Source organism: Siniperca chuatsi, linkage group LG1 (assembly GCF_020085105.1).
Source record: "Siniperca chuatsi isolate FFG_IHB_CAS linkage group LG1, ASM2008510v1, whole genome shotgun sequence".
Lineage (NCBI taxonomy): Eukaryota > Metazoa > Chordata > Actinopteri > Centrarchiformes > Sinipercidae > Siniperca > Siniperca chuatsi.
In genome coordinates this window covers 14715855-14730079 of record NC_058042.1, presented here as the reverse complement: position 1 = coordinate 14730079, position 14225 = coordinate 14715855, and the positions used below count along the sequence as shown (strand labels likewise).

At 38.1% G+C, this 14225-nt stretch overlaps 1 protein-coding gene across 3 annotated transcripts in view; it reads right to left on the bottom strand.

Annotated features, from left to right (window-relative positions):
- The window catches only part of igdcc3 (immunoglobulin superfamily, DCC subclass, member 3), a 65897-nt gene extending 55250 nt beyond the window's left edge, over window positions 1–10647 (bottom strand). Inside the window, exons 1-2 of one of the 3 annotated variants that reach the window (XM_044177029.1) lie at window positions 10504–10647; window positions 2302–2607 (exon numbers count right to left, since the gene is read on the bottom strand). In XM_044177029.1, the coding sequence (XP_044032964.1) occupies window positions 2302–2607; window positions 10504–10552 (355 nt within the window). In that variant the 5' untranslated portion in view covers window positions 10553–10647. Of the gene's footprint in view, window positions 1–2301; window positions 2608–7732; window positions 8045–10045; window positions 10070–10503 lie in introns of those variants that run through there. The other 2 variants (XM_044177114.1, XM_044176951.1) reach the window with 2 other exon arrangements.
- Between the last annotated feature and the right edge of the window lie 3578 nt (window positions 10648–14225).

Below are 14225 nucleotides of genomic sequence, written 5' to 3'. Positions count from 1 at the left end.
ATTCACATCACATTCCACATTCAATCTTTTAGAAATAGATGAGTGGGGGAAGATTGCTCTGCACTTGCTGATTGCTCTGTTTGTGGTTGTCTACGTGAAGAGAGGACTGGATTGCTGGATGACTCCACTGCATCGCAACTCTGTACTTTACAAATGACCACTTTTATCATGTTTATGTATTCAACTAATTAATTTTCAAAAATCAAAGCATGACATACTCTCACTGCACTGCATATTTCCTTACAGTATTGGAGAAACACATTAATAAGATAACTCTGAGGCTAGTGTATACTAGCTAATTTGTTTATTTACGAAAACTTGAATATATTTCTGAGTGTACACCAACTTACAATTGTACCTCAAAGCACATGCTGACCTTTCAGGCCATCAAACTGATTCTGACTTTGATTCATGAGTTTTCTTTGAAGATTTCAATAAAATACTTAATACCAAAACTCCAAGTGAGTAAAATGTGAATGCTACCAGGTATTAAAGCTATAAATAGTAATACACTGTACATTGCTGCAGTATAAATCAACGGGATAATTCTATTGTTTTCTCTGCAACCCGTTCAGGTGATGAAGTCTGTGTTATAAATCTATGGATTTTCATTTTCCTTATGCAACTATGTCAAAGTAATTCTGTGAAATAAAAATTTGGAGGACCATATTGATGATTTTTAACTGATGCAGATAAAAAAAATTGTGCTAAAATAGCGGCTACAATCTGACCTTTGAAAAGAAAGACCCTTTTGGGAGGCGTTAAAAGGTTGCATATGTTTGACAGTGCCAGCCACTGAGCTGAAGTGACTTTTCCCTTTGGCCAGTGAGACATTCATGCTAACCTCCCTATCCCACTGAGTGGAAAAGCTGTATTGGCCACAACAGCACAGCAGTATGCTGTCTACACACAGCCCAGGAATCAACAGGCTTCTGCGAGCCTTTGTCCATCCCTGTGTTACAGAATATATATAACAGAGCATTCAAAAAGTCTTAACTCGGGGAACTCACAGCGTGGAACAGTACAGTATCACAAGCTGCTGCTGCAACATCTCAGCGTGTTCACAGAAGAATGTGCACATCCTTGATGCCTTTGATTTAATGTAAGTCGAGACATGCATTGTATGTGTGTGAGAGAAAAGAGAAGAGAGGAGTACAGAGTGTCAGATTGTCTCACTATGATATGATAAAAATGTTTTAAATGAACCGTGGAAACAATGCTGAGAACTTAATGTTGAACTACAGTGACTTTAAATAACAGATTTGGTGGTCAAGCCAGAGAAAATGTATCTTGATGCCTCTAGCAGTGAGTGGGCTGCAGGGTTGCTTCGAGCTTAATGCACTCTTACAATGCAGCTTGGAGACTCTCAGCATGAGTCTTGTTAATGCTAAACTCAAAGGCTTGAATTTCTAAGCAGCACTGTAGATGAGCATCAGAAAGTTCATTACATTCAAAGAATATTCAAATATTCAAATAACTCCACAGTCTGGAATATTAAGTACAATTACAGCAACGGAATACCCTGATGACTGAGACTGGACTGAAATGTGATTATTTAAAGTGATATTTCAGTGTTTACATTTGGAGGGAACATAGATCACAACTTAATCAAACTGAAGTAAGCGGCTGTGGTTACAGTTTCTGCTTTTCATCATCATGATTTTTTTTTCTGACACGTGGGACTTTGCATACTGACAACACAATTAAGCCCAGACAAACTATTGAGTTGGCATCAAGATAATTAGATAATTTAAGATGATAAAGTCAGAATTTCAAGATAACTAAAAACAACAATATCAAAACAGCCAATTATGGATACTGTTGGCTTCCAGATTGCATGGCACCATGTTGGTTGTACGATGAGAGGATCAATACCACTCTCATGTGTGTACTTTAAATATGAAATTACAGCCAGCAGCTGGTGAGCTTATCTTAGTATAAAGACTGGAAACAGCTAGTCTGGCTCTGCCCGAAGGTAACACAGTCTGCCTACCAGCATCTTTAAAGCTCACTAACACGTTATATCTCGTTTGTTTAATATGTACAAAAACCGAAGTAAAAATGATTTTGTTACCTTGCCAGGCTAGCTGTTTTCCCCATTTCCATTGTTTATGCTAAGCTAAGATAACCATGTGCATATTGAATGAACAGACATGAGAGTAGAATTGATCTTCTCATCTACTGTAACTCTCGGCAACAATGCAAATAGGCTTGAAATGTTTTAAAAAACCTTTTATGCCTCCCGTAAAGGACATGCAGCCCTTACAAGTGCATCACTATAAGACAAAATAAGAGACTTACTTGCTGCCTGAATACGGGCCTTGCGGCTCACCACCAGCCCAAAAGAATTCTGGGCCATACACTCGTAGTCGCCCTCGTCAGATGAGCCATCAGATTTGGTCTTCTGGAAGTGACCAATCAGGAGGGTGCCATTGATGAAGGTGGTGTGATGCTGATCCTGAGTTAAAAGCATGCCGTTGTGCCTCCACTGTGTCGTAATTGGGGGGATGCCGTCCACCTGGCAGTGGAGCATGAGGGGCTGCTCCTGTACAGCGATGATGTCACTGGGCTCCAGTGTGAAGGAGAGCTCCGCTTCGCACATCACACCTGATGACACACACACACACAAATTACAGAGTTCAGTGTGAAAGTTCAATCTTGACCTTGTAAACACTAACTAGATTTTTCATCTCGTAGTTTTCCTCAGCAGATGGAGTTTGGCTTTGCCCCTCATGAAGGTAAACAGAAAGTTACAATAATTAATTCTGGAAAACTACAACAGTTGTTGCCTAAACTATAATTTTCATATCAACCTTCACACCAAAACAAACAGCAAGAATGCTCCTTCTCATATCACCGACAGCAGCTCACCGGACCTTACAGCTCATGAACAAAAAGCCTTGACTGAGCTACCTCCAGGCTACAGTCAAGGGAATTCATAGGCTATAGAGTGAATGCACCCAGAGCATGTATACTCTTGTACTATATAAAACACACATGTATGGTCTTGTATGTACTATACCAGCTAACCAGTGGCAGCAACTTTGTCACCGTGATAACTGTGTTCTCTTTTTCTATTTTTACCACCCAACACAAAATGATACTCTTGTGATTAAAAGCTCCAGATCAGTTATATTTGTTTGTAGTGATGCTGTCCACTTTATAATGGGGTGAGGAGGTCTGATTTTTTGTATTTGAGGTTTCTGAGGGGAAAGAGGTACAATAAATAAAGGATGTAAACAGCCTGACCTGACTTGGTACTATAAAAAAGGAACTTAGCGGGCTCTCTTGGTATCATGTTTCAGCTGCTGATGGACTAAGCACTACCAGTCTCTGCCTCAGGCCCTGGAATCTGGTGGAAGGGGGGCTAGGGGAGGGCAGTGGAGGGAGGCAAAGCACATGGGTCAAAACAGAGAACCTCTGCCTTCATCCTTCAAATTCCACCCGAGAAATACTTCCCCTTAGGTGCAGACAAGGAATTCATTGACCCACTCCTCCATGAAGATCACATATGGAGTATAATGCAAAGAAACATTTCCTCTTCCTCTCTTCTTGCTCTGTAACTTTTCATTATGCCCCCCTTTTTTTTTTTTTTTTTTCACTCAACAAGAACAGTAAGTAAATGGCCATGGGACCAGAGAGACATCAGTGCTACCACTTGTGAAAAACAAGGGGGTGGTGGTGGAGAAATATTTAACCCTTAGCTGGCCCAGGTTAGCTCGATCCCGCTGCCTGGCCTGCTGCGCTCCAAAATGATGCTGCCCACAGAGCTCCATCTCCTTTGGTCCAACAGAGATCACATGTTTCACACAGGAAGCAGCCAGCAGAGAAAAAATATCATACAAAGAGCCTGCAGCCACACATCTAGTCAGCCACACTTCATGCTTTGATCAAGACATGGATAATTCTCAACGTAAAGTAAGTACTGAGCAAAATGCTTCTGGACAAATTTGAGGATGTAAAACATATGAAAGTGTTACACTCCACCTTCCTCTGTGTAGAATGAAATATATTGGAGGTTATTTATTTTCAGCTTTCAAAGCTGTCAAATTACATTAGTCAATGATATCAAGCCTTGATGCAGCCTTGAAGCCTCATTACAGTTGAGTGTTCTATGTGTTACAATGTCATTGATTTTGAGTTGATTAAACAGCTTTTTGATGTTGTATAGAATTCCTTGTGACTTCAGTTAATCAGAGTTTTTTCCATTAGCTAGAAGAATGTGAAGGTTCTTGTGTTTTGGCTTTCATAATGAATAAAGGAATAAAGCATGTTGCTAGAGTGATTGGCTAATGCAATCCTGAGCTCTGGGTGGGCAGAAGGTTACAAACAACAGTGTGAAAAAGGTCAGAGAAAATCATTTTGAACACAACACTGAATCATAAGACAGATCCAATGAGAAAAAGGAGATAAGAGGTGAAAAGAAACAGGGGATTTTGTACTTTGTGTGGATTAGGTTAAGGTTATCTGTGAATGCTGAGCATCCAGACGGTGTGCAGAGAAGAGAGCACAGCTGCATAAACTGGTGGCAAGAACACGCCTATCCACAAAAACACATGTTCACAGATGTGAATCTATACAGGCGTGGATTTTCATGGTTAGATAAGGAGACAGACAGACACACACACACCCTAATGCGCTTTCCATACAGAGGAAAGAGACACTAGCACGTAGGATTACTGAGTGAGACCAGAGACAAGTGTTGGCTAAGTGTGTCTCATGCTCTGGCTTACTATTGACAGATAAGTGTGGCTTGCTGGCACAAAGGTTTACTGCTGCAACAGTAAAGTGAGGAATCGGATCACACACCAGCTCCTGACAGACAGATGTAGTTAGCAGACATGAGCACCACTGATAGAGCTAAGTGAGTTTAGGACACACCATAGGCTTCTTACAGGCAGCAGCGTGAGCAACACAACTGCTTGGCGTCATATCATATAGCCCTGCTTTGGAACTGCTTTGGTGATTAGATTTAGTGCAAGTATTAGTATCTTATAAATGCTACATAATGCATTTAAATATGATATTGTTAACATAATTGTCCAGAGTTAGCCTATATGTTCATAGTCGTTTTCATTGCTGAATTACTTGCTTTCTCTCTTTACTCTCTCAGCATCCATCTGTTGCAGCTGTATTGGCCATACATTCTTATTCACCATAACAATAAATACAACATATTTTTTAAATAACCAGTTAAATTTGCTGCAGCATCATGTCAGGTTTGTTTGAAATGTGGAATAATGTTTTGTACACTGGACAAGAACTGTGGATTTATCCTCCATTCATTTCACTGAACTGTTGATGGAAAGCTGAAGCAGCATTTCCACTTTGAAGAAAATGGTGCATCCACCTATATTCCACAAGTGGTGAGTATTAAATAGGAATAGACTTACAAACTTATTAAGTATTCCTTTAAAAGGTGTCTTCCAGCATGCACAGCAAAAGTCATATATTTGCATTTAGATCATGGCTAGATGAAACACCAGATAATAAAGTTTTTTTTTTAATTATTATTACTACAAAGAGCATCCACAGAGCAGCGCAATTTCTTTTTTTTAATATGTTTTATAAGTTATAATTTTTTATACAGTGTCTGGCTCAAAAGCAATATTTATTCTATTTCCAGGGGGAAGACTATGCATGCAGCATTGCCTCCTATAGGCTTCTGCTTGATAAATTATTAATCAATACTGTTCTTTTCTAGCTACTGTAATACTCGTGAGCATGTAGTTTCAAGTGGTCTGGTATTCACCTGTTATAATAACAGCAGCTCAGTGATGATTACACAGAAATGACAGTAATATAGTAGCCACAGTAGTAAAATGCTGCACAAGAATGCTGAGAAATAGTCCATATGTTGGCATGATAGTAGATGTTGGGCAGCTGTTGCACAATTCAAATCTCTCAACCATTTTCTCCTCTGTCAATGGGCCGTACAATCTTCCCTCACAAAAGTATTCACCTGTAGTATTTTTGGCCCTAATCCTAATAGTGATAAAGCAAATACATTCTGGTAGCTTTGGATTAAAATAAATGAGCTCTAGACACTTTAGTAAGCAGGAACGTAAACAGTTATTAAGTTAAGTAAAAGTTCTTAGTATTTTTCTCTTACGTGCATACATTTAAAACATTCATACTGTCCTTTTTCTGAAGCTTGGACGACACAAGCTAACTCAGTCAATCCATTCAAAGCAAACAATTACCCTTTGAGAAACTAACATTGTCGTATCATGAGATCTTCTGAATGATCTGTTGCGTTCTACCTCAGAGTTTGAGCTCTTCAGGCCCTAATAGATCTAATGCAGATATTCTTCTTATTGCTTCTTTCACTCTTATCCACTCTGCTTAAAATGTCATAAAAAGTGCCTTAATCTAAACTGAATCTAATCTCAGAGGCAGACAAGACAGACTTGAAAGAGCTTCATTTCTTTAATGCGATGGGTAGATTGGAACTACATCCATCACAGAGCTGTGTTTCTGAAGTTTTTGCTCCCAGTCCTCTGATTGAACATGTTATGAACCACTGTGATCTAGCTTTTATAATTCCACTGGGGGCCTTTGTGGGTCTCTGTGTGGTATACTTTGCAAATACTCAATACTCTTTCCTGCTTTTGAATTAAGGGGCCTCACATAGAGAGAGAGAGAAAGTGTCTGTCATAGTGAACAAAGGCCAGAAAAGAAAATTTGAAAAGGACGAGAGGGACAGTCTTGACATTTAATCTGTACAAATATTCTCCCCAGCAGGCAATAACCACAGTCTTTAATCTATCCTCAGAGCAATAACCACTGTCATTTCACTCAGCCACAGGGTGGTGTGCTGTAAGGACTGACCCGTCAAGAACTCCATCTACTTTAGAAGTCCTCTGATATGAAATTAAACTCAGTCTACTTATGAAAGCATGTCACTTTTTAAAGTTAGCTTGATGAGGTAAATAGTAGGATATTCTGATCACTTTTAAGAGATAGAGGCAACAGTGAATTGCAATTCAAAAGTCTGTAAGCCTACAACAACTACAATATCTGTTTTTTAATATGTTTCACAAGTATTAAAGCATTTGGTCCTAATTCTCCACTCAGTGCTGAATGTGTAATATTAAGACCATGTGAATAACAATAACATGGAGAAAGTGGCTCTAACACTGCAGCCCTACTATTACTGGGACACCTGATTAAAAGGCAAGTCATGAGGGGAAAACCACTTCTGATAACAGACAGGACCACGAAGTGTTTTCTGCAGAACTGCAGCTATTGTAGCACAGCTACTATTGTAAACTTTCTCAATGCACCAGTTGGGCACCTTTTAGTAGGACATCCTTTACATTCTTCTAGTAGTGTTGCTATCAACACTAAATATCAAAACAATCCAGAAACTCTGCTGACTACATTGCACGTGGCTACCTTGTATTATTGCTGTCTGGAAATCCAAGAGCTCAAAAGCCATTTAGTTTTGAACATATTGTGCATGTGAAGTGTTAGTGAAACACCACCAATAGCCTGCTAGAACATGTACACATGCAGAAAATATAACTTTAAACATACTCATGTGGTTCCATACATAACTCAGTAACCTTCAGGTTCGCAGTGCACAAAGCTCCAGTACTAGTCTCCACATTGGCATTTACTGCCGAAATACTAACGGACACCGGAGAGCAGCAGGCTAATAGTGGTTGTCCTCTACAAAGATATCACACACCCTGCCGCACTACTCCGGCAATAAGATAATGCCACTTACCGATTAAAGCATTTAGGAGTAGTCCCACAAAGCACGGAACAAGGCGGCGGTGCCTTGCGGTTGCCATTTAAACACTTATAGAAAATATTCCGGCACTCTCAGAAAACAACGTGAGGTGAATAGACGGGGGTAAAAAAAACCCACAAAGATATCCAGCTTCAGCTACTACATGTTCCGACCTACAGTGCTACAGTTTGGTGGCTCTCTGGGGTTGAACAAGCTTTCGCCATTTTAACCATCTATCAGGAATCTGTCAGCATCCCGCTCTCTCTCTCCTCCTCACTGACTCTGCTGTATCCCAAAGACAGCCTCTCTCTCTCCCAATCTCTCTCTCTCTCTCTCTCTCTCTCTCTCTCTCTCTCTCTCTCTCTCTCTCTCTCTCACACACACACGCTGAATCTGCTCTCGGAACAAAAGAGCCGACTGCTGACTGCTTCGCTCCCAACGCGTGAGAAACACAGAAACCTGCAAAAATGGCATGATTTCTGCATGTCAATAAATCAGCTAGGGCCTAGGGTTGACTTCTTCTACGGACATAGGCTAGTAATTACAATAATATTAATAATCTTAACCATAATCATAAATACAAGTGATATCAATGACCATAATATCAGAACTATGATGTAATAATAGGCTACTGATGTACAATAATCCGGATAAATTAACAGACTATGGCCACAACGTGTGCGCTTTCTAGTAAATTCAAAAAATGTTTTTCTTCTGTTATTGGTTGCACATATGTAGACAAAATACCTGACGAAGTAAATGACAAAAAAAAAACAACAACAACCCAGCAACCATAAACCATTTTGTCCACAAACAACACATAGCTGTTAGTGTATTTTTTTAAAAACAGTCTCATCAAACAACATTATGAAATGATGATGAAGTGGATATGTGTTTTATTTAAAGCTGACGGTTCGGGAAATGTGAACCTGATATAATAAATAAAAAAGGAGGACCTCAACACTCAGTTACAACAAAGCAGCGCAGGTTTAGCTGTACTCCAACTCCCCCTGATGGACCAAACATGCATTTCGGATCTAAATTTAAAAAACACCCAAAACTACTATTCTGCTATTGCAGTGGCCAATGTCCAATCACATATATGAGGTAATGGTAAACTAATCTAATATCCTAATGGATGGACTCTAGTGCACCTGTGTGGTATCACAAGTGACAAATACAGAACGGGTGCTTGACTGAACACACCTTGACACTTCCACTTATATAATAATACTAAAAATGTTTTTCCCCCCCTCTGTAATCAAGCTAAATTAACAAAATTATTAGGCTAATACAATCAGGGCTGCTACTTATTTTCATGATCGATTATTCTACTCTTTTTTTTTTTGATTAATTGATTCATCGTTTTAGTCTAGAAAATATCAGAAAATACTGAAGAAATGCCCATCCTAGTTTCCAGGAGTACAAGGTGTAGTCTTCAGATGAGTTGTTTTGTCCGTCCAAAAAAAAACCCAAACAGTAATTTTGCAATCATATAAAACAGAGAAAAGCAGTAAATCGTCATATTTGAGAATATGGAACCAGAGAATAATTAGCTAGTTGAAGTAACTCAACTCTGATATGTTTTAAATATTAGTTAATCTTCTGGTTTTAAGGTAACTGTTTTAAGTTTGAGAACAATAACAACAACAATATGGGTAACATATGTAGTGGTGCTTTAATTTAAAGCTAATAGTTGAGTGTAAGTGAACGTGTTAAGATAAATAAACAAGGTATGCCTCTAAACACTTATTTACGACAAAGCTGTTTGTTTAGCTGTACTCGAGCTCCCCCAAGTGGGCTAAACATATACTTCAGGTCTAAAAAAGTCACACATATCACCTATTTTAGTGCGCATCCAGTCTCATATAATTTAGATGTACTAATCTAAGGGTAGCTCATCATAATGGAAAGGCTCTTCTTTCCTTCTTACCCCCTAATGCACCTGTGTGATATCATATAACCTATCACAAATGGAAAACTGCTGCTGGATTGACAACACACCCTGAAACAGACTGGTATGCCAAAATAAACACTGTTAATTCAAAAATCCTGAAATCATGTGCACCAAAGGACCAGTAAGAATCTTTTTTTTTTGTAAGTAGGTAAGTTAAAAAAAGAGAAAGTGAGTTATAGGACTTTGCAGAGATCATACTAGCTCGTAGGATTTCACTGTTAAAAAGTAACTTCACACTAAATCGACTTTGTAAGTTTTACATTCCTTACATGTGCAGTAATTTTTATTTTTACACTATCAGTTGATCCTGGTCCCATTATATAGTGACTATTACACAATAGGTTATTTACCTTTTTCCGGAGAAAATCCAGTAATTGTCTCATTTAGACCCTCCAAAACTCTGTAAAAAAATCTATGAAGTTCGCTGCATGTTCACGCCTTTAAAGTTACAGTTCAGACGTTAGCTAGCTAACATACCAACGCTAACGGCTAGCATGTAACTTAACGTTTAACGCTAGCATGTTAGTTGGCGTTCAACATGTGTAGCGTTAGCGTTAAGTTACAGTTGAGTCATTTTTGTTTATATGGCCAAAATTACAACAATTACTCGGAGGGCTTTACAATGTGTAAAACACAACTACTGTATATTTACAAAACAGCTGGCATTGTAACAAGTGTATGTTATGACCGCTAGAAATGGTTAGCGTGCTAGCATGCTAAGGCAAGTACAGCTAGCGGGACGCCCATTACTTTTAGAAGTTAAACCTGCCATGAATTGAAGTTTTAGAAAAGCGGATTTTTCTATAACCTGTTAAAGGCGCTTGATGAAAAGTCAGGGGATCACTAAAGCCAGTCATCCTCTGAGGGTCTTGTTGTCAAGATGTCTCACTCTGGATCAAAGTGTTGGACCAGAGCGACGGACCGACGGGTGATGCAGAAGGACAGAATTCACAAGATAAGGCATCACAAGCAAGCTACAAAACATTTTAACTAACTAGCTTTACACTCAACAGTTTCTAAATAACAGTGCTATTTGAAAGTGTTGGAAAGTATTTAAATACCTTACATTTACTGAAGTACAGTTATGAGGCCATTTAAGGTCACTTCTATTCCATTATAGGTTACATTTCAGAGGGAAATTTTTACTCTGCTACATTTATTTGGCAATTACTTAGTTACTTTGGATTTTTCTTTTTTACATAAAAACACTAAATGCTTATAATTCATTGTTTTATGTTAAACCAGCTGTTCCTAAACTTTTGCGCATTTCTAATTGAGGCCCCTTGTCATGTTTCATATGTCTGCGGCAATACCACAGTGTAAAAATACTCTGTTACAAGTAAAAGTCCTGCATTCGAAATTCTACTTGAGTAAAAGTATATAAGTATTACCAGCTAAATGTAGCCTTCTTAAAGTATCAAAAGTAAATGTACTCACTATGCAAAATGGCCCCTTTCAGAGAATTAGATTATGGAGCCTTCAAGGTCCCGAAAGATGGTATTTCTTTATCTTATGCACACAAGATAATAATTTGTGCACATTTATTAGTAGTAGTTGGAGGGCAATTTACAACTTTGTCATTCTTATAAGTACATGATGACCTCATGTAAATCTCAGCAGAGCTTCGCACAACTCCAACCTGAGCCGGTCTAATCAGCAACACCTGTGAGGGTGTGTGGGGCTCCTAATGTATAACAATGCATCATATTTAATAAGTTGATATGTTTTGTATGTAAAAGCAAAGTAACTATAGCAGTTAAAGAAATGTAGTGCAGTAAAAAGTACAATATTTCCCTCTGAAATGTAGTGGAGTAGAAGTATAATTCAAGTTCAGTTCAATTCAAGTTTATTTGTATAGCACCATGTCATACAAAAGCAGTTCAGAGTGCTTTACATGAAAACAAGATAAAACAGAATTTTTTTAACAAATAAACAGAGACATCCATGCATTCATACACACATAAAAATACATATGCATACACAAATACAAACAAGCATACTGTACAAGTTAAGAAAAAACTCGAGTGAAAAGGAAGGACTTTGGTTTAGTTTTAAAAGAACAGTGTCAGAGCAAGCCTAAGATCAGTAGGCAAACTGTTCTTTACATGCATAAATACTGAATGTCATCTCACCGGACTTTGAAAGTGCTCTAGGCACATGGAGGAGATTTCCACTGGGCGACCAGAGAGATCTGCTGGGGTTATAAACTGACAGCATGTCTGGGATGTACTGTGAAGCTGTTTATAAACAGAGAGTTGCAATAATCTAGCCTGCTCATAATAAACTCGTGCATGAGTTTCTCTGAGTCGGTTTGGGAAAGAAAGCCTATGATTCTGGAAATGTTTCTGAATTGGAAAAAGGCAACCTTGGTGATACCACTAAAGTATAAAGTAGTATAAATTGGATATACTTAAGTAAAGTACACGTACCTCAAAATTTTACTTAAGTACAGCACTTGAGTCAATGTACTTAGTTACTTTCCACCAGTGGATGTCTGTGAGCTGTTAGCAGTTGGTGGACAAAGAGAGATTTACCCTCCAGACGTCAAGGCCCAAAGAGGGAAAATTAACAAATATTTCACACAAAAAAGGAAAGTCCCAAAAATGAATACAGATGTTGAAAGCAGATCTTTGTTTTTTCTTCTTTCCTGTCCTATTAATCACCTCACGACCCCTCAGACGTTTTTTGCCCGACTAAACTCCCTGACTGTATATAAAGTTGTTACAAGAAACTCCACTTTGACCAGCTGTGAAATGTTGTTTACACACTGATGCATTAATTTTAACAATCTAACAATGTCTTAGGTTTTTAATAATATATCACTCACAGAGGCCATTTTCCTGCATAATGAGTACTTTTATTTTTGATACATTTTGCTAATAATACATCAGTGCTTTTACTTAAGTAGGAATTTTGAATTAAGGTCTTTTACTTGTAATGTTATATTTGTACATTGCTGTACTGGTACTTGTACTTAATTAAAGGATCTGAGTATTTCTTCCACGTCTGACACTGAGGCTAGAAAGTAATGGGGAGTAAAGGGGAGTTTACATATTTTTTGCAATAGTTTTTCTTTACTACTGGTTTATTATTCAGGGAGTCTGTGATTTGTGGCCTCCATTAAGTTATAAAGAGAGCCTCGGTATCATCGGAGCGCTTCAGTAACAGCAGCTGGGATTTTAGTTGAAGACAGTGTACACCAATAAAGGCCATCTTTGGTATTTGTTTAATCTGCTGAGTGGGTGCATTTGAAACCAGACAGGCCAGCCATCCCATTAACCTCTGGTAATTGGTACAGTGTGGTCTGTGAGTTGTTGAGCTGGTCAGTGCAATCCCAAAGCTGTTCTGAGAGAGATTATGCTGATGATGATAATGGTGATTTTTAAAAGAATCTTTTGAGATGCTGTAAACAAAATATAATCTGAAGTGTTTTAGTTGCAGTGCAATAGACATTGAATAAATACAATAAGATGAACAATATACAGTATGGAATCCAACACAATAACCCTGACATGAATATGAACCTTATAATGTTTATTGGTCCATTTTTGAGGCTGAAGTTTGTGGTGTGGTTGGACTGCCATATACTCTAAGGCCCACTCACCCACCACCAGTTACATAAGCCTTACAATGGGAGAGACAAAATAATAATTAATAAATAATTTCTTATAATGCTTTATTGGTCAGTTATAAGCCACTAATGAGAGCAACTTTCGGGTTGGCAGGTTGTAAAACAGCTCTTGCTGATGAGTCATTAATAGTAAAGTCATTAATAAATGCTCATTCAGTTTTTCACTTTCTAATAAGCCTTCATGTCTGCAGATATAAATATTAATAAGTCATTAATAAAGGGTCGTACGTTTCTCATTTTATAATAAGCCATTGGAGAAAGTTAGTACAGTAAGTCATCTGCATGATATTATAATATACATGTTAAAAAGTAATTGATAAAGTGGTTATTCAGTAATCTATCTGCAGATTGCAGTAAATAGTAAATAAATGGGTTGTTTTCCAGAAGGTCAAATGGTCTATTTGAGAGTCTGTGAACTAATGCACTAATGCAATTTTTGGTGTGTCTGGTTTTGCCGTGCTGCAAGCCACATTTCCCATGTGGGACAATATAGACTGAACTGAATTGAAGTCCAGCTAGAGGAGGATAAACAGCAGCCAGAGAGACTTTGGCAACCCAAATATTGTTCTTAATAATGGCTTTTAACGGACATATAAAACACATAAAACACTCATTTATTAAACATTAATAAAACCATTAGCCTACAACATCTTTTTAGTTGCAAAAAAGAACATATACTATTTAAACTATTATATTCAGTACACGTGTGCAATAATGGAAATGGCCACAAGATGTCCTCATCGCACTGAAGACTTACAGTCAGCGCCTGTGTTTGTTTTCCGTACAGGTAACCTGTTCCACTGCTATTTTACATAACTGACTCACTACATCAATATAGCTTAATAGGTTTAAAAACTCGCCCCTTTCTCTCCACCCCCTCTCTCTCTCTCTCTCACACA